The sequence below is a fragment of the Corylus avellana genome, chromosome 1 (genome assembly GCF_965113065.1).
Source record: "Corylus avellana chromosome 1, dhCorAvel1.hap1.2, whole genome shotgun sequence".
NCBI classification, from domain to species: Eukaryota; Viridiplantae; Streptophyta; class Magnoliopsida; order Fagales; family Betulaceae; genus Corylus; species Corylus avellana.
The window spans coordinates 352,009-370,820 of NC_142490.1; the positions used below are offsets into that span (position 1 = coordinate 352,009).

General features: G+C 36.5%; 3 protein-coding genes across 3 annotated transcripts; 2 read left to right on the plus strand and 1 right to left on the minus strand.

Moving 5' to 3' along the window:
* Positions 1–7,671: 7,671 nt before the first annotated feature.
* LOC132172887 (glutamate receptor 3.6-like) lies at positions 7,672–11,313 on the minus strand. The gene is made up of 6 exons (XM_059584447.2): positions 11,046–11,313; positions 9,600–10,927; positions 9,193–9,470; positions 8,788–8,819; positions 8,280–8,686; positions 7,672–8,139 (listed from the first exon to the last, which is right to left on the minus strand). Exons 1-6 carry the CDS (start codon positions 11,311–11,313, stop codon positions 7,672–7,674), a joined length of 2,781 nt encoding a protein of 926 aa, XP_059440430.2.
* A 1,640-nt stretch (positions 11,314–12,953) lies between these two features.
* On the plus strand, positions 12,954–16,702 carry LOC132171122 (putative protein phosphatase 2C 47). The gene is given in 5 exon segments (XM_059582352.2): positions 12,954–13,713; positions 13,716–13,879; positions 15,018–15,212; positions 15,708–15,913; positions 16,022–16,702. Coding segments are annotated over 5 exon segments (1,155 nt in total). The 5' UTR covers positions 12,954–13,679; the 3' UTR covers positions 16,578–16,702.
* A 952-nt stretch (positions 16,703–17,654) lies between these two features.
* MRPL11 (mitochondrial ribosomal protein L11) lies at positions 17,655–18,413 on the plus strand. Its single transcript, XM_059583336.2, has one exon. The coding sequence runs from the start codon at positions 17,692–17,694 to the stop codon at positions 18,157–18,159; it is 468 nt and encodes a 155-aa protein (XP_059439319.1). The 5' UTR covers positions 17,655–17,691; the 3' UTR covers positions 18,160–18,413.
* The last annotated feature ends 399 nt before the right edge of the window (positions 18,414–18,812 follow it).

Sequence of the window (18,812 nt, forward strand, 5' to 3'; positions counted from 1 at the left end):
AAAATTCGTATTTTATTATTTATTTTTTCAATGTTACTTCGTTTAACACAATATTTTTTCAACGATTATTATTTTTTAAATAATCATTTTTGTAACTATAATATTTTTGAAACAGTTGTATTTTATAGTAGGGTTAAATACCTTATTCACCCGTGTCATTTAACTTCTTTATTTTTTGACCCCTATGATTTACTTTTTATCACAAGAGGTCCCTCTGGTTTGCCTAAAGACGAAGATGGTTCCTTCGTCCAAAATTTGACGGAATGTCACATCAGCACCAATCACGGTTTGACACGTTTCCATATAATTAATTAAAAATAATATTTTTTAAAAAATTAAAAACATTAAAAAATTATATTTAATTAAATTTTTTATAAAAAAAATTGGGGGCTGCCGGAGGCACCCCCTTTGGCCATTTGGGGGGTTGGCCACTCCCTTTTGGCCATGGGGGTGGTTCGGCCACCCCCAAGGGCTTTCCGCCCTTAGGGGTGGCCGAACCACCCCCTTTGGCCCCACCCCCAAATGGCCAAAGAGCCACCCCCAATTTTTTGTTTTTAATTTTTTTTAATGTTTTAAGTCTTGAAAAAGAAAAGAAAGCACTTAGTAAGTGGACCTTGCATAACTCATGCCACTTTGGTGAAAGATGATACCTATTAAAAATCTAAATTGAGTATATTTTTATTAGGTTCTTACGCTTTATAATGTAGAAAAGTTATCTTTTTATTTTCTAAAGAAGAAATGTCTCTTCAAAAGTGAAGAATAAGCCTTTTTAGAGATTTGTTTTTGCTACCTTAATAATATGTCATATTTTAAATAGGTAGCATATTCCAAACCGACCGCTCAAACTTACATAAATTTAGAATCTACGGTTTAAAGAAATAATACGAATCCTGTGCTTGATATAGTATACTGTATCATATACAATTGTTTTTATATCTCATTAAAACACTTTTTTAAATTAAAAATTAAAAACACTTCCAAAACACAATTACACAAATCTTGACAACGTGTTGCATCAGATTTTACCCACTTATCATTTTTTTTTTTTTTTTTAACTACCAACAAAAAAAGAAAAGAAACCATTACGACCCACTTATCAACTTAAATGTACGCAAAACGTGCTACACGATTGCTGATTTATCTACACTACGACACTTGCTTTGTGAATGCATGCGCACTAGTTTTACATTAATTATCTCAACGAGTATGTGGTGCGAGTGGTAGCGGGAAACATATAAAAGAAACACTAGTCAACCCACACGGTTATTTGACAATATTCGCTTTCACATTTATTTTAATTATCTACAAAAACAACAAAAGCAATCATTACCACCCATTTATCAACATTTTTTTATCTAATTAGAAAGATAGGCAGAAGAGACCAACTGTGGCTCTATATTCTATTTAGGTGTGATCATAGTAACACATATTCGCTGAGAACCGCACATGAGAGGAGGGCTTAAATGGCTAGAATCGCAGGCGCTCTCTCATGTCCAACAGAGCTATAGCCTAATCCAGTCCCACTAGGGCATCAATAAAAATCAAGGTGATTTACACTAATTAGACATGAAGATTTCATTGCGGGATTTGAACCCATACCCTAATATTTACCTAACCGCGTTGAAAATTTTCTTGGACTATTAAACTACCACCATTGATATATAGTCAGTTATCAACTTAAGTGCAAGCAAAACGTGCTACACGATTGTTGATTTATCTACTCTACTACACTACTACACACGGTTTGTGAACACGTTCACACTTGACTTATCCATGAGGTTTAGATTTTTCATCTTGTTTTAGGTTGTGGTTGATCCACTAGTGAGTGGAGCAGGAAACATGTAAACGAAACCCTAGCCAACTGATGCTTATTGACCTTATTTGCATTCACATTTATTTATTTATTTTAAGTAAAATAAATAAATAAATCACCCTCTTATCAACTTAAATGTAAACAATCACCCATTTATTTATTTTAGACAACGGCAGCTGCTTTGTGAATTCGTGAGTCTGTAGTTGATCCACTAGTGAGTGGGAGCAGACAAATAATATAAAAGTAAACACTAGCTAGTTGATTGAAGAACAAGGTAGTGGAGGACTCTCAAATGTTGTAAATTGATCTTTACAATATTCTCGCATTTGATTGACTATAAGAATTGAAACAAATGTGAAAAATAATATGCAATTCTCAAAATATTATAACTATATATGTAAAAGAAAACAAAACTTGAAAAATCCAAATGGATAAATGCACAAACCTTGACTAATGGGATAAACCAGCAATCGTGTAGCACGTTTTGCTTTCTCAGACTGCTTGTAGCTTCCTTTCCAGCTTCCCCGATACTGCGTAGAAAGAAAAAAAAGGTGTTGAGTGGGTCTCATGTGTAGGGTTGTAATCGGTCGTAAAATATTCAAGTATGGTTGATTTAACTTTTTTACACGAGTCGAGAGTTCGAACTTATCGTCATCGAGCTTGATAATTTGTTAAAACTCTGTTAATTTATTTTTCAAACAAGTTCGAGCTTGTTTATGAGTTATTCAATTAACTTAGTAATTTCATATATAAAGAAGGGAAAAATGAAAAATCAGTCCCTATGGTTTACCTAATTTGCAATTAACTTATTGTGTTATTAAAATGAACTCAAAAGTTCTTGAGGTATACCAAAAAAATAATTTAGTTCCTACAATCAAATTACGTTCACTAACTTAATAAATTCTGATAGCGTGAAACGTTAGAACTAATAAAATTATGATACTTAATTGTCCTATTTAAATCAATATCACATTAACAATATGTTAAATTAGTTGACGAAATTTGACTGTAGGGTCTAAATTAGTTTTTTGGCATACTATATATATATATATATACCCACTCATATATATGAACACAAATGCGCATGTATTTATGTGAAAACTCACAATTCAATAATACAAGCTATATTTATTACCTTGTGAAGATAATTCTTTTTTTTTTTTTTTATAATCTTTTTAAGTACTTAAATGTTTCCGTTACAAAGTTAAAAATAATATTATAAAAATGATGTTTTACGAGTTTAATGAGCTGAATTGATTTTATGCAAGTTTGGCTCGTTTGAAACGATCAAGCTTAAATTTTTGTTCAAACTCTATTTATTTAATAAATTAATCGATCTTGAGCGGAGTTCAAACATATTAGCAAGACGCTCTGTTAGCCATATTTGCATGTGCATCTAGCCCACTTAACGGCGCCTCACATCACATAAGAATTGCACTCTCTCAGCCAGTCCATGTGTGTCACAGCAAAGGAAATTAATGAAAAGTCAATTTTTTATTAGGCAATTAACCCAAATTTTCTCTAAAAAGTCAACTTCAAAACGTTCTTACTTTTTATTACTATTCAAAAAAAAAATTCACTACAAAACATAACATTTTCACTTTACCTTATAAAAAAATTCAAAACTTCTCTTTATTATATATCACATAAATCACTTTTTATTAGTATATATTCTAACAAAACAAAAAAAAGTTCTCTACACAATCATTACCAAACGGAGCCAACAAAAAGCTAGTCTTGTTGGAAGACCTCCATTTCGAAGACGTGGTTCCCAACAAAATACAATTGATATATTTTGTATCTTCTAAAAATGAAATTTGTTTTTTACTTAGAAATTTCCACTTAAAAGCAATCTCATTCACACCCTGCAACTTTTAGATTAATGGGTAGACTTTGTTTCCTCGTGTTTCATGTACATGTAGGGTCTTTATTGGGTTATGGTCATTAAGCACGACCCGTGTTTTAGACAGCCACTTGGGTCTTTGTTGGGTTATGCACTTGGGTCTTTGTTGGGTTATGGTCATTAAGCACGACCCGTGTTTTAGACAGCCACTTGGGTCTTTGTTGGGTTATGGTCATTAAGCACTACCCGTGTTTTAGAAAGCCACTTCTAAAACACGAGGAAACAAGTCTACCCATTAATCATATATCAATTTGTTTATATATATATATATATATATATATATATATGATTTTTGAATCTTCTAAAAATGAATTATTTTTTACTTGGAAATTTCCACTTAAAAGCAATCTCATTCACACCTCAAATTTTAGATTAATGGGTAGACTTGTTTTCTCGTTTTTCATGCGAGGTCATATTTTTAAGAAAAATAAGAGCATAAAGCTCTTATATCAGAAAGTATAAAGCTCTAATAAAGTATATCTAAAGTTATGAGGTTACAATGTTATAGAGAAAAAAATAAAAATCTTATGATCAAGTCTTATCTATGACTTCAACATTCGCTAACTTATGTCCAAACTTCAGTTATAGAACAAATTTGCTCTATGTAGACTTAATCTAATACATAGGTAGCTTATATTCTCAACTTTTATTTTTTCAGCCATTGGAGTAAAACCCTCCCTCCGAAACTAATATTCATCGACCCAAAGGCCAAGATAAAAACCTTCACTCCAAAGATCGCTCATGAAAGTAGATTTAAGGAGAAGTCAAACCCTTATTAAAAAAACAACAAAAACACAATAGAAAAAGCCAGCAAGTAGCTACAATAGTCGGGGCGTGGTTGAGCGAAACCAGTTGAAGAGACTAGATCTAGATTTGAAAAACTAGATCTAAAGCCCAACCAATTCCGGGGAGGCGAAAAGCGGCGCAGCACAGTGGAGGGCAGACGGAGGCAGCGCAGCATAAGTAAAGGGATGGTCAGAACAACTAGACTAATTGAAAAAACCAAAAAGATAAACTGAAAAAAATTAAATTAAATTAAAAAAAGGGGAGGGGTAAGTGGAAAGAAGAGGGGATCCCTCCTCCCCCACACAATTACAATCTTCCTTGTAATTGGGTCTTGTTGGGTTATGGGCCTATGATCATTAAGCAAAACGCGTGGTTTGAACTTATAGGTACAATTTTGAACCTTAGCTTGCACATAGGGGTGTAAACGAGCCGAGCTTGGGCGAGCTTTGGCTGTCCAAGCTCGGCTCATTTATTTTTGGGCCAGGCTCGAGCTCGAGTCGAGTCCGACTTTGCTGCTCGAGCTCGGCTTGACAGGATTAGAACCATGTTCGAGCTCGAGCTCGAGCTCGACTTTTTTTTTTTTTTTTTGATTTTGTAATTTAAGTGTATTAGATTATTACAAAAATCATCCAATTGGTACAGCTCGGCTCTTATATGTTTTTATATTAATATATACATATATTATATATATTATATATATACACACATATACATAAATAACTAAAAAAAAACAAAGGTATATAATATATTTGTTATTATTGAGTGAATGAGTAATATTGATTATATATTGTTATTTGTTACTTAATAAAAAATATACGAGCCGAGCTTAATAAGCGAGGCGAGCCTTATACGAGCCGAGCTCACGAGTTAGCCGAGTCGAGCCGAGCTTGCTTCGTTTAATATTCGAGCTAAGATTTGTGTTCACGAAGTGCTTCACTTAATATTCGAGTCGAGCACGAGCCGAGCTTATGCGAGCCGAGCCCGAGCTTGCTCGCGAGACGCTTCGCTCACTTAACAGCCCTACTTGCACATATTTGATCTCTAATTACCACTTTAACAATCTAAAATTATCGGAAAAAATCAAATTTAGTCTCTAGGCTTTCATGTGATTTCAGATGAGCAATTGGGTTTCCACTGATTCCAAACAAATCTCTTCATCAACCTACCATTTAATTATGCTACCCCAAACCAATCAAATCATGTCGAATGACTCTTGTTTAGTACATTTCATGTACTAATGGTGCTTTAAATTACAAGTATAGCCTCAATTTTATTTTATTTTTGGAATTTTTTTTATTTCAAAAAATAATTTTGTTTTCTGTGTAATAAGGCTTCAACTGAAATCCCTGAGGAATGCAACTTGTTACAAAACGTTCATTTCAGAGCTTGTTCGTAAACTTGGAATTCACAAGATTCGCAACACGCAATTTCCAATTAAGGCAATCAACTAAAGTTTTGGTCAATTCAACCTTGCATTATTTAAACGGTGCGTTTGTCATTTCTCTTTTGTCAACATAACGGAACGTTTTGGAAACAAGTTTATCATCTTCCTTCTATGAATCTTCGTTATTTGAAAGAATTTTGTTTTGGATCCCATTCCTCCTAGTCCTAAAAAAGCTTTGACGGTGTAATATAGATGCCCCTGATGAGTGGCCGAAGGTGGGTAACCAAGGTATTCAAGAGATTTCAACTAAGGAAAATTTTTGGGGTCGAGAGGGGACAATTCCCTCCCGCCACCCATGTGGCCAGCCATTACTAATTGGTGAGAACTAGATAAAAGGTGGCTACCCTTCTCCTGCGGGAAGAAATGTCTCCTCAAAGAGGGGTGCCCATCACGGTTGGCTGGATCCTTAGGCGGCCACTAAGGCCCCTAATTAATAAATATTAATTGTCTAATAATTGCAATGTCCCTACCACAACATCGAAGTCATGTATGGAAGTAGTAATCCAGGGAATTTGGAATATAAAGCATATTACATATTTTTTAAATTGGTAGAATGACATTATCAAACAATTCAAAATACAAAATGCTGCTCAAAACACGATACAAAAATTGTTTTCACATTTATTTCGCATCAAAGCATTTTTCAACCAAAAACTAAAAACACCCACAAATCACATTAATAAACGTATTATAAGTCATACTTACACCCGTAGTGATCTTGTACAGAAGATCTGTGAATACCAGATTGAGATGTCCATCTCCAAATGGAATGAACTTACATGAGACCACATACGGTAATATTGTGAGTGCATCATTAAATACATTAATGCAATACCCATGATAGATATCAAACCATTTACTTGGGAAACAAATTCACAAAAATTAATTTGGATTGGGCCTCCAACCCGCAATTGCCTACCCACCCATGAGGCTTTTTAGATGTTTGTCCAATTGTCCCAGCCAGATCACACCATATGGATGATATGAACAGGAACGATTTATTTGTTAATTGGGCTTTTCAGGAGCCATAACTGACAAGTCCGAAGAATCGGACCAGTAACCAATTCTCTCCTGATCCCCAAAAGCCCGTTTGTCAAGTGTCAAGTCACTCAGCTTTGTTTGGCAAAGCTAGTTGATGTAGATTGATATGAAAAAAAAAAAAAAAAAAAAAATTGTTTTGTAGTATTTTTTATTTATTTGAATAATAATAAAAAATATATGATACAATATAAAAAGTGAAAAAATTTAAAATATTAAAATGTTGATATTTTTGAAAAATGGTGATGAACAATAACAAAAGAAAAGAAAAGACTTTGTCAAACAAAGCCGAGATCACAAGCTACGACATGAAAGGTTATCTAAAAGGTTATATGTGTGAATCAGATTACGTTCAGCTGGAAAATTTCTAGGTGAAAAACGAACTTCTTATTCAAAAGACAAACTAAGTAAGAACGAGTAAGAATGATGACTAACAAAAGTTTGGTTGTTATCATTCTGACCCACACATTTTGTACACATGCAAAATTTTAATGTCCCAAGACCCAATCTAGACAAAATTGCAAAGCCCAACATATAAGAGAAAAGTTAATAACACTACATGGAAATATATTACGTACTTAACTAAAATATATTCTCTGTCCGAATTTTATCAGAGAAAAGTTGGTTCTATAGCCCTCTCTCTTAAGCTGACAACAAGAAGGATCCTCCTCGTCTGCAACTAAATAACTATGTTTCATGGCCAATATAAACACCAACATTAGAAACATTTACAGATTCATCTTCACAAAATCTACCACTTGATACCCTCTTCCTTCGCTTTCTCGTGGCTCCGCTTTTTTCTGGCTCTTGCATTTTAGGAACATCCTTTGATTCCTTTTCCTTTTCTTTAACAAACGAGAGAAATGATGATCGTATAGGTGCTGATTGCGAGCTCTGGCTCGAATGCCTCATGTACTGATAAACCATCTTAATAAGATACAAAAGGAGAGCAACAAAGCAAGCTGAGCCACACAGTAGAAAGAGCCCCCAGAAACTTTTAAGCGGAAGGCGGTCTACGTCTTGCTTTGCACCTTCTGTACTGCAAGCTTTTCTTGAAAGCCACTTGTCGTGAATCTTTTGTAATTCTCCATTCTCTGACAGCTTTAAGATAGCAGTTGACATGTCAATTGCTAGTGGCGACTCCCGTGGAAAAGCCTAATCAATGATCATAAATTAATGTAGGACGAGTTTAATTTGTCTCCTTAATTTCGAAAACAAAAACCATGTTCAAGTTTTGAAAAACGGAGTAAAGATTGAGAATGAAATGCTTGGTATGAATATGATATGATACTTACAAAACCCCATCCCATTTTGGTGAACTCTTGACCTACTATACCGAATTCACATCTGCTAGAGAGGAAGAGCTCCATATATGCTCGCTTGTCAACCACCGCAGCAACACCACCCTTGTTAGGGCCATCGTTCAAGGCTTTCTCATATTCTTCTGCCGAGTTAAGAGGAACAAGTCTGGACTTATGTATGTTTAGCTCTTCAATTAAATAATTTTCAGTAAATGAACCACGCTGGTAACCAATGGGGTCATCGCTTATTATTAAACTTTCAATCCCTTTGACAGAGTAAGAAAGCTGTTCCACCGTGAGGATTGAGGTTAGACTTGCAGTGTAACTGGAATTGAGTATTAGAACTACAAAAAGCCATATTAGGAGCACTAAACGGCCAAGAGAGCTGTCAATCTTTTCTCCTACATAAAACAGGAAATTGAGGAGCTGCATATAAGATGTTTTGTGCCTGCATGTGAGAAATAGCTAATGAACACTAATTAAGCCAATGCATTTTACTTACTGTGAGCAGTAAACAAAGTTGAAAAGCTAAACCTGCGAAGTACAGCACAAAATTAGCAATTAGGGGACTTCGATCAAGATTCAAGAATCTATCAAGCAGAAAGTTAGTAATTCTGTGAACTTTCTTAGCTCTCCACAAAGAGAAGGTAGTTAAGATATTAGTTTTTTTTTTTTTTTTACATGTCCATACAAGAGGCCGGGGGGAAGGGGATTCGAACTAGTGATCTCCGCTTCATTAAGCATGGTCCCAGCCGATTGAGCTACTTCTTGGGGACAGTTAAGATATTAGTTAAATCACCACTTATTCCAAAAATTTAAATAGATGCAAAATAATGAATTTAATCATTTAATTAATATTTTAACTTAAAGATATCCTAAGAAAGTGTAGCATTTGTTAAGGACGCACCAAATGATGGTGGCAAATTGTTTTCTTGGAGGGCCTTGAAAATCATCATTTGTCCTGCGCTCCAAAATCCAAATAACTACTCCCACAGCAAGAAAAAATAAACCTGTGACAAACCACATCATTGGAGTAAATGGTCTCAAAAATGCCCAAGCACTAGAATTGAGCTTTCGGACTAGGGCCACTACGACAAGCCCTGACTCGATAAATGGCTGCGTAAAATCCACCATCTTTGTCCGGTTGGTGGTAATTGTAATGTCACCAACCACAGCATCGAATTCCTATATGGAAGTGGAAATCCAGTGAATTAGGAATTTAAAGTATGTTATGTAAATATTTAAGTTGGTAGAAACACATTATTAAACAACCCGAAACACAAAACACGGCAACGTATTGTAATTTGAACTTACATTCGTTGTGATCATATGCAGAAGATCTGTGTATATGGGAACTTTATGTCCATCTCCAAATGGAATGAACTTATACGGGACTGCATATGGTAATAATGCCAATGCAGCATTAAATACATCAATGCAATAACCATGAAAGACATCAGAGCCATATACTAGGGAAGCAAATTCACGAAAACTAACTCTGACTGGGACTCCAACTCGCAATTGCCTTCCGTTGCTTGAGAATGCCCACCCACGAGGCTTTTCAGTTGTTTGTCCCGGCCAAATTACACCATATAGTTGTTCATTTGAATAGGAACGATTTATTTGTTTTTCTGGAAGCACAGTTGACAAGCCAGAAGAATTGGACCAATAACCGATTCCCCTGATCCCTGCCGTGCCAATTACATTGATGACCTCATATGCAGTACCAATGAGGTTCCCATCTGAAGTGAACTTGATTGGGCCACTTATACCACTTATATTCACCTCTAAAATGCTACTAAGCAACATGTTCCCTCCATCAAAGATGCTCAGACTATCAAAATGCAAGTTCCCTCCATGAAACTCGGTTAATCTCGGATCATTTGAAAATGAAATATTTCCCCCTTGGTTTAAAAACGCATCAAGTGCATGAGCAAGAAGCCAAACAGTGTCGTAGGCATATAGACCATAAGTATTTAGTCCGAAAAGCCCGCCTGTCAAATTGCTCCATCTCGAAACAAATTTTCTCTTGAGTTCCGAATCCGGAGTGTGCATACGCAAGGTAAGAACCCCTTGAATACTATCCCATGCAACTGGAGGGAGGGAAGATTCAGTGTCAAGTATAGTAGAGAGCCAATCAGTAGCTATCCACACATATCCACTTTTCATCATCTCCATCTTCTGCGCCACATCAATTACCTCTAGACCCCATGTAGCATATATGTGGAGGATAATTACCCTAGATTCCTTCAACAACACCTTAAGCAGTGTATCAGAGATTTCATTCCGGCTTACTTTGGGGCTCATAGGTGCTTTGTACGAGATTTTACAACGTTTCTCAGCGAGCTTGTCACCTAATGCAGCAATCCCATTTCTGCCATGATCATCATCAATATAGATTGCTATTACATCTCGCCATTCGTAGTAACTTACGATTTCTGCTATAGCAGACATTTGAAAGAGGTCACTTTGTGTTGTCCTAACAAAGTAAGGGAATTGGAGTGAATTTAGGGTGGGGTCTGAGGCCGCAAAGGATAAGAGAGGGACTTGGAGCTCATTCGCAATATGTGAAATTACATGGGCCATAACTGATTGTTGGGGACCAATTATGGCCACCGTATCATTCTCCATAAATCGTAAAGCTGTTAAATTAAAAAACAATGAAAATTTATTATGTATGATATTCTATGCGCTGACAAGAGAAAACTACAGTATTTGATTGAACAAACAAAAGATGTTTTAGCTAGAGGATGTGCGTACCTTCAACGATTCCCAGAAACCCGCTAGATAGTTTAGTATCCTGCATGGCAAGTTTGAGTTTAGTTCCTTTTAGAAGTGCTGGATTTGAGTTCACATCTTCGACAGCGGCTTCTATTGCAACTTTTGCTACTTTCCCAATGGAAGAATTGAAAGAGAAAATAGCGCCAACGTTAACAACACTCCGTCTTGTAGAAACACGGACACCCGCACCAGTGCCAATGAAAAGGCAATAGCAGAAAATCACTACTAGAAGCCAAAACATATTCATGGTGGCCGGCCTTTTTCCACTTCCAAGACACCAATTGCAAACAACATAAGCCGGGAAACACATCATACAGAGACTACTGCTTCCAAATCCAATCCTACCCAAAGCTAGGTATGTTTCTTTACAAGCTGTGAAGTTGAATATTGTTGTGTGCTTAAATTAATGTATAAACATTTAATCTACTCCCCTTTTTTCAATTTGTTGTGGAATAGGAATAACAGATCTTTTTGGCCGAAGACAAAATAATAAAACCATAATTGCGGACTAACAAAAGTCAGAACCAGACGCGTTGGTTGGAATGATGAGATCACTATGACATGAAACACGTACAGGCCAGGAAACGATATCCATTAATCTAATATATAGGTTATATGTGTGAATTCAGCTGGAAATTTTCTAAGTGAAAAACCAAGTTCTTAGTCAGAGTGATGACCAAAAAGAGTTTGAATTCAGAATTTTTATTGTAATATTATGTTAAATTATTATTTATTTCAAACAAAATTTAAAACAATGATAAATAGTAAATTTTTTAATTAGTTTGCATGTCTCTAACACTAACAATTCAACCAAAATCATTCTGCTCCCTTCTTCCCAACTCTAAGTCTCTAACCCAGATTGATATATGGTGAAATGAATTCATCTTGATTGTAACCGCTCATAAAAATGCTAGCTAGTTATATCTGTATTATTATTTTAAAATGACTAGTTAAATTACAAATGGATATTTATAAAACCATATTGGACAATTTATAAGAAAAGTTGTTGTAAAAACTATATATACTGGCCTTCTTACTCTTTAGATAACTACTTGAGTGGCAAGGTCCCTCACTTATTCTCCTTCCCCGTTTCCTTTGTTTGATTTAAAAATAAAAATAATAAATAATAATAATAAAATTAAAAAATAAAAATAAAAAACATGAGTGATTTTATTCTTTTTATAATTTTATGATTGAGTTGACTTATCCACTTCCACCTTTGAGAATACCCCTCTCCCAATTAATGGCCATTTATAAAGACTAGCACTTGATAATTAAGCATTATAAATTATAATTGAGTGGAGTAGCCACTTCCAAATGGTGGTAGCTGCTAGTTAGTGCCCTCATCACACGTTCACACACATTCTCTCCCCCTACTGATCTTACCTTTGGTCTTTTTCTCTCTTAAATACCCAACTGTCGGCCTTAGCCAGGTCAAGGTTTTGTAGGCCTAGTTGAGCAAATTCCTCTGCACGCTGGGTCTCTATTTATAGAAAAATTATGATAGGTAAGAAAATACAAATGTCAATGTGGTTATCGAATTTTCAAGATTTGATCACAACCAAACCTAAATGAAAAAAATATATTGTAACATCTCATTTGGTTAAAAGGGTGGTTGTCAACCATCTTTTATATATATATATATATATATATATATATATATATATAATGAATTATAATTAAGTATTATAATTTTATTGGTGTTGATGTAACATTTTATGGTTTTTGTCAAAAAAAAAAAAAAAAAAAAAAAAAGGACAGAAATTAAGTGAGAGATCTATTTATTATTTTTGGCATACCCCAAACAACTTATTGTAAATTGGTATAACCAAGCTGATTTATTTTACAATTTTTAACCCAAAAAAACAAAAAAAAACAAAAAAAAAAACTCTTGTTCAGTTCAGGAACCACAAATCGATAAATTTGGTTGTCTGGTCTGGAGTGTTAAAAACCTGCCAGGCGTGCAAACAGATCGAAATCCAACAAAGTACGTGGTGCCACAAGGCCAGCCGGTCAACAGTACATATGTCAACTGCAAGCGACCCACGTGTCACTACCACAATCTCTCTTTCAACCGCTACAATGGCGACCGGGAAACCTGGAATCGCCACTCGCCCACTTACTCTCTAACGGTCCTCCCTTCCCTACTACTATGCTTTGGTTTTAGTCTCTTAGATATCTCACATACATTTGCTTTGTCTTTAAAGTTGTTATCTTTAGCTTTTTGATTCTTGCTCATATTGATATCTTTCATCTGGGTTTTGTGAATTTTGATCTGCATTCTTTGGAGAGTCGAAAAGCTGGCCATGAAGACGTGTTTGGTTCCTTGGAAAGTCCGAGAAATGGTGGGCTAGAGTTTTCTTGGATCGAGTGCTTTGACAGTTGGGAAAGAGGACAGCTGGTTCTTGCTGTCTGGCCTTTGGGGTTTGTCTAAAAATGGGATTCCTTTTTTTTTTTTTTTTTTGGTGAATTGTGAGCAATGGGTATAGTTTGAAAGAGTTGGTTTTTTGGGAAAATCTGGAGTCCAGCTAAGGACACATTTTTGGAGCTCTTTCTTGTTTTGCTTTGTGGCTGTGATTAATGGATTGAGTTCTTTATGGGTTGGGAACGACAATGGCTCCAAAGACTGAGTTCTCGCCTCAGATAACCGGAAGGATAGTGGGTGCTTGAAGGGAACTAGCGTGTCTGCCATGGAGGATCAGAATAACGCTGATGATATGTTGGGAAGCTTGATCCAAATGAATACTGGAAAACCCCCGAGAAACTTCTCCCTTATGCGGCATTGCAGCAGCTCTACTTTTTTGGCTGAATCTGTGAGTAAAATCCCTTTTCATCCACCCTTTTTTTTTTTTTTTGGCAGCGAATTGGGCTTGCCTTTTAATGATTAGCTTAGACTGATTGTCCATAAAAAAGTTTGCACCTTGATACCGATTGTGAATTCGTGCTGCAAGATGGCCAATATCTTTGTATGCAGATTTACAAGGGAGGATGGCTTCTAATTCTGCAATGTGCTTTATCAGGAAAGGAAATGTGTTCTTGCTGATGGATATAGGGGGTTTCCTAGATTGATATCATTGGAGTAATATGGTATATTTTAGACGGATTTACATTTGGCACAAGTTAGGGATTGTTTTGGGCACATTATCCGTATCATTGTGTTAAGTTTCAATTCCAAAACGCCAAATAAACCATAATTTTGCAGTGACTCTGTTGAACATTGGGTTCTCAATGTAAAATTTTAGTGGTCCAGGTTAGTGAGTATTTCAAGAAAATACACTTTCTAGCACCATCTAATTGTGTCGACCTGTTTTATAATCAATTTACAGGAGGGGGGGAAAAAAAAAAAAAAAAAAAAAAAAAAAATTCCATTTGAGAAAAGTAGTCATAGTGGAAACACCAGCAAGTGCTGTTCTTGCTGCTCCTATACTTATTTTGGCTATGGCTTTCTTCATATTCTTGAGATGCTAGTTTCTAAGAAATAAGCTGGTGTCTTGAGCATAAGCCTATTAATATGATCTTCATTGAGTCATATCAGTAATCTTACATTCTACGAATCAGCAAAACACAATATTTCGACCCGAAGTGCATGCTGCAAGTGCTAATTGGTTTATCGCAGTGTTAGAGGATAGCATCCCATTCAGATCATTGCAGATCCTTCTATAAGAAATTACATTCCATTCTTTGGTGAAGTTGATGCCATAATCTCCTATATTTAATCTGGAGCAAGAACCCGAATGCATCTTCTATCGTCCTCTCTTTCATCTGCTCTCTATGTCTGTTTTGTGTTTCGATGTGTATGCATGCACATGCATTCAGATTGGGTTAGGTGGAATATAAACTGTTTAATTAATTGGTGCCAGGCTTTGAAAAGTGGAGTTTATATCTTCCTATGCCCCCATATTTTTCATGGTAGACTTTCACTAATTATTTCCCTGTGCTGATTTATTGTAGGAATTAGATATTGGGATTATAGGCTTGAAGTCACCACCAGACGAGAAATCTGGATTTTTACCTATATTTCGTTCTGGAAGCTGTTCTGAGAAAGGGCCAAAACAGTACATGGAGGATGAGTACATCTGTGTAGATAATCTTCATGAACATCTTGGCATAGCTGCAGAATTCTCTTCTCCTGGTGCATTTTATGGGGTCTGTAACTTGCTGTTAGATAAGTGTACATCAATTATATACATGAAACAGGTTAATAGTATTATGATGGAATAAGTTTCCTAGCAATATATCCAAAAAAAAAAAAAAAAACCTTAATAATTATCTCTGGTACATTTGGATCCTGGTTTGCCAATGCTCACATTCTTTTGCCGAACAGAATGAGATTAACCATCCTGTCATGACTGTTTATTTGACATTTTCTTTTTATTTATAAATTGACAACTGTAAGCTATGTGATGGTGAATGCCTGCCCCCTCCCAAATTCCTGCCCTTCCATTGATTGAACCCAAGACACATCACTTGGCTATAAATTGACTACTTTTAGCATGTATTTATCATCTTTCCCAGAAGTTGATCATGTCGAACCTTTTAGGGCCCACGCAACAAGGAGCATCTATATACAATTCCTCAATCACTCTGCAAGTTAATTGACAGATTGAGGTCGTCTTCTTGTGTTTCTTTTTATTTCTACAGGTGTTTGATGGTCATGGCGGTAAAGATGCTGCATCATTCATTAGAAAGAATATACTCAACTATATTGTTGAAGACTCCCATTTTCCATCTGGCATAAGAAAGGCTGTTAAGAGTGCCTTTGTGAAGGCTGATCATGCATTTGCAGATGCTGCTTCTCTTGATAGCTCTTCCGGCACCACGGCTTTGACTACCTTAATCACGGGAAGGTTAGGAACTGTACTACTTCACATCTACCTGTCACTATTGCATGTAAAATTGGTTAACACAGCATGATAAGGATTTGTTCTGCTTTTATGATGTTTACTTTATTGCAGCACCATGCTAATTGCTAATGCCGGGGATTCTCGAGCTGTGTTGGGCAAACGGGGAAGAGCAATTGAGCTGTCCAAAGACCACAAACCCAACTGCACCTCTGAAAGACTAAGAATTGAGAAACTGGGCGGTGTCATCTATGATGGCTACCTCAATGGTCAACTATCAGTGGCACGTGCTCTCGGAGACTGGCATATAAAGGGGTCTAAAGGTTCAAAGTGCCCCTTAAGCTCTGAGCCAGAGTTGGAGGAGATTGTCCTGACAGAAGAAGATGAGTTTTTGATAATGGGTTGTGATGGGTTGTGGGATGTGATGAGCAGCCAGTGTGCAGTTACAATGGTGAGGAAGGAACTAACGGCGCATAATGATCCTGAGAGGTGTTCAAGGGCACTTGTCAAGGAGGCACTCCAACGCAACACCTGCGATAATCTGACAGTTGTAGTGGTCTGTTTCTCCCCAGATCCACCTCCTAAGATTGAAATTCCTAGATCCCACAAGAGGAGGAGTATATCAGCTGAAGGGCTGGATCTTCTCAAGGGTGTCTTGAACGGTATATGAACAACATTTTCTGACGGCTTGTATAGACCAAAAGCGGTGTGTTATACCCTCTTTCATTGGGGGATTTTTCTGTACACCTGCTGCGGCTGGACTCTGCTGATTTATTTCAAAAATCATTATGTACATTTGAGATGCTTCGTATCACTCTGAATTTTTGAGCTTTTTTCTCTTTTAGAAATTTTGATGTGTACCACCACTGTCCTTCAAAAATCCTTGTCACTATTTTCAGCCTGCTTCCACAAGTGCTATAGTTCTAACAACTAATCGTACTTGGAACTTCAAAGATTTGAAGTCTTGTGAAGACCACCGGTGGTGTTGGTCTATTGTCTTCGAATTGGGGAGGAGGTAATAGGTGATCAAGTCATTAGACATTAATATAATATTATAGAAGTTAATCATAATATTAAATGGGTTAAACTCTTCAATTTTAATTTCTTAATTTTATAAATTAAGATTTGATACTCATTCAAAATCAAATATTGCACTGTTATCCTCTGCAGCATCCACAACACATCCAGAGCCACAAGCAAAACAAATAAATAAACCACTTACAACAAAAAAAAAAAATAATAATAAAAAAATAATAAAATAAAATAAAAATAAAAACCAATATATGAAAGGGATTTTTTGCACAAAGAAGAAGGGGAATGGGGCAAAAACTTTCAAAGCAATTTTGCTGGAAAATAGTTTTTGAATTTCATCTTCAGTCACCCCTTTTTTACAACCACTTCCAGATTTCAACTCCACAATTATCACCAATCGCTTGATTGCTTCCACCACCCTTCCATAAGATACTGCATTTTCTCTCCTATGGGCCTCAACTAAATCTTCAAATCCACCATTGTTGCAAGCCATATCTCCAATGGGTCAAACAACCCTAACTGTGTCGAAAAAGACTTTAGAAGAAGAAGAAGAAGTAGAAGGGGAATATGTCGAAATATACTTTAGAAGAAGAAGAAGAAGCAGGGGAATGGCCGAATGGTTGTTTTAATCTCAACCGTTGGTTTTTTTTTTTTTTTGTTCTATTTAATCTCAACCATTGGTTGTTTTAACCGCACAGTGCTGTAGTTAAAAAAAGCTGGATCCCCGCACTCTCTGAGAGTCTCGCACACACATGTCGACCCTAAAAGAGATCCTAACCCGGCGGCCCGTTGCGGCGACAATACGGCTCACAGTCCCGGCCGGCGGGGCGCGCCCCGCACCACCGGTGGGACCTGCGCTGGGGCAGTATCGGCTGAACCTGATGGCGTTCTGCAAGGACTTCAACGCACGAACCCAGAAGTACAAGCCCGACACGCCCATGGCCGTGACCATCACAGCCTTCAAGGACAACACCTTCGAGTTCACAGTCAAGTCCCCCTCCGTAACGTGGTACCTCAAGAAGGCCGCTGGGGTCGAGTCCGGCAGTAGCCGGCCTAGCCACGAGGTGGCCTCCACCATCACGCTTAAGCACGTCTACGAGATCGCCAAGGTCAAGCAGTCCGATCCCTATTGCCAGTACATGCCCTTGGAGTCTATTTGCAAGTCCGTCATTGGGACCGCCAACACTATGGGGATTAAGGTTGTCAAGGAATTGGATTGACAACGTTAAAGTTCTGTTCTTTTGATGGGGTTTGTCAGTCCCTTGTCTTTTCAATTTTTGTTTAAAAATTAGCTTGAAGTTGTGGTGATGGACTTGTGGGTTGTTGTAGTTGCCTTAAATTGTTGTAATTTGAATTTTGTGCTAATGAGTATTAGGGTCTTGCACGATTTCTTGATAATAAGAAATGGAAGCACTTACTTGGATATGAAACAACAATGATTGGCTCAGAAATGAAAACCTTTACCATTTTTTTTCATCTATGTTAATGCGAATGCTTTCTTTAGTCATTAACCATTAAGACAAAGTTTACTCAATTGAATGAATTGTGGCTTACATATGGATGTAAATCAAGCTGCGTTTATGAACTAAAGTTTGAAAACTTGTGCAAATCATATCGATGTTTTTGGACATTAATGATTGATGGTGAGAGATTCTTCTGTCTTAAAATTTTTGAATTGCTTTTATATGATTGTTTCATCTAGAGTTGAGGAGTCTGGGTAGCCTATTCTTGTTGAAATAGCTCGAGTTATGTTATCTACTGGGTCTTAAGTATTTATTATCAAATAGAAGCTGCAATATGCTTAGATGTGGGTGAAATTCCCATTACCCATTACATGTAAGAGGAGTGAAGAAGAAGAAAGTAATTGAGCTAA

Bases quoted from the DNA above. Each gene is read 5' to 3' on its own strand.
- LOC132172887 (XM_059584447.2), bottom strand. From the start codon at position 11,313: ATGAATATGTTTTGGCTTCTAGTAGTGATTTTCTGCTATTGCCTTTTC. The intron at 9,471-9,599 runs GTAAGTTCAAAT...ACTTCCATATAG, and splicing joins TGCATATGATCACAACGAAT to GAATTCGATGCTGTGGTTGG. The intron at 8,687-8,787 runs GTAAGTAAAATG...TGTTTTATGTAG, and splicing joins AACTTTGTTTACTGCTCACA to GAGAAAAGATTGACAGCTCT.
- MRPL11 (XM_059583336.2), top strand. From the start codon at position 17,692: ATGTCGACCCTAAAAGAGATCCTAACCCGGCGGCCCGTTGCGGCGACA.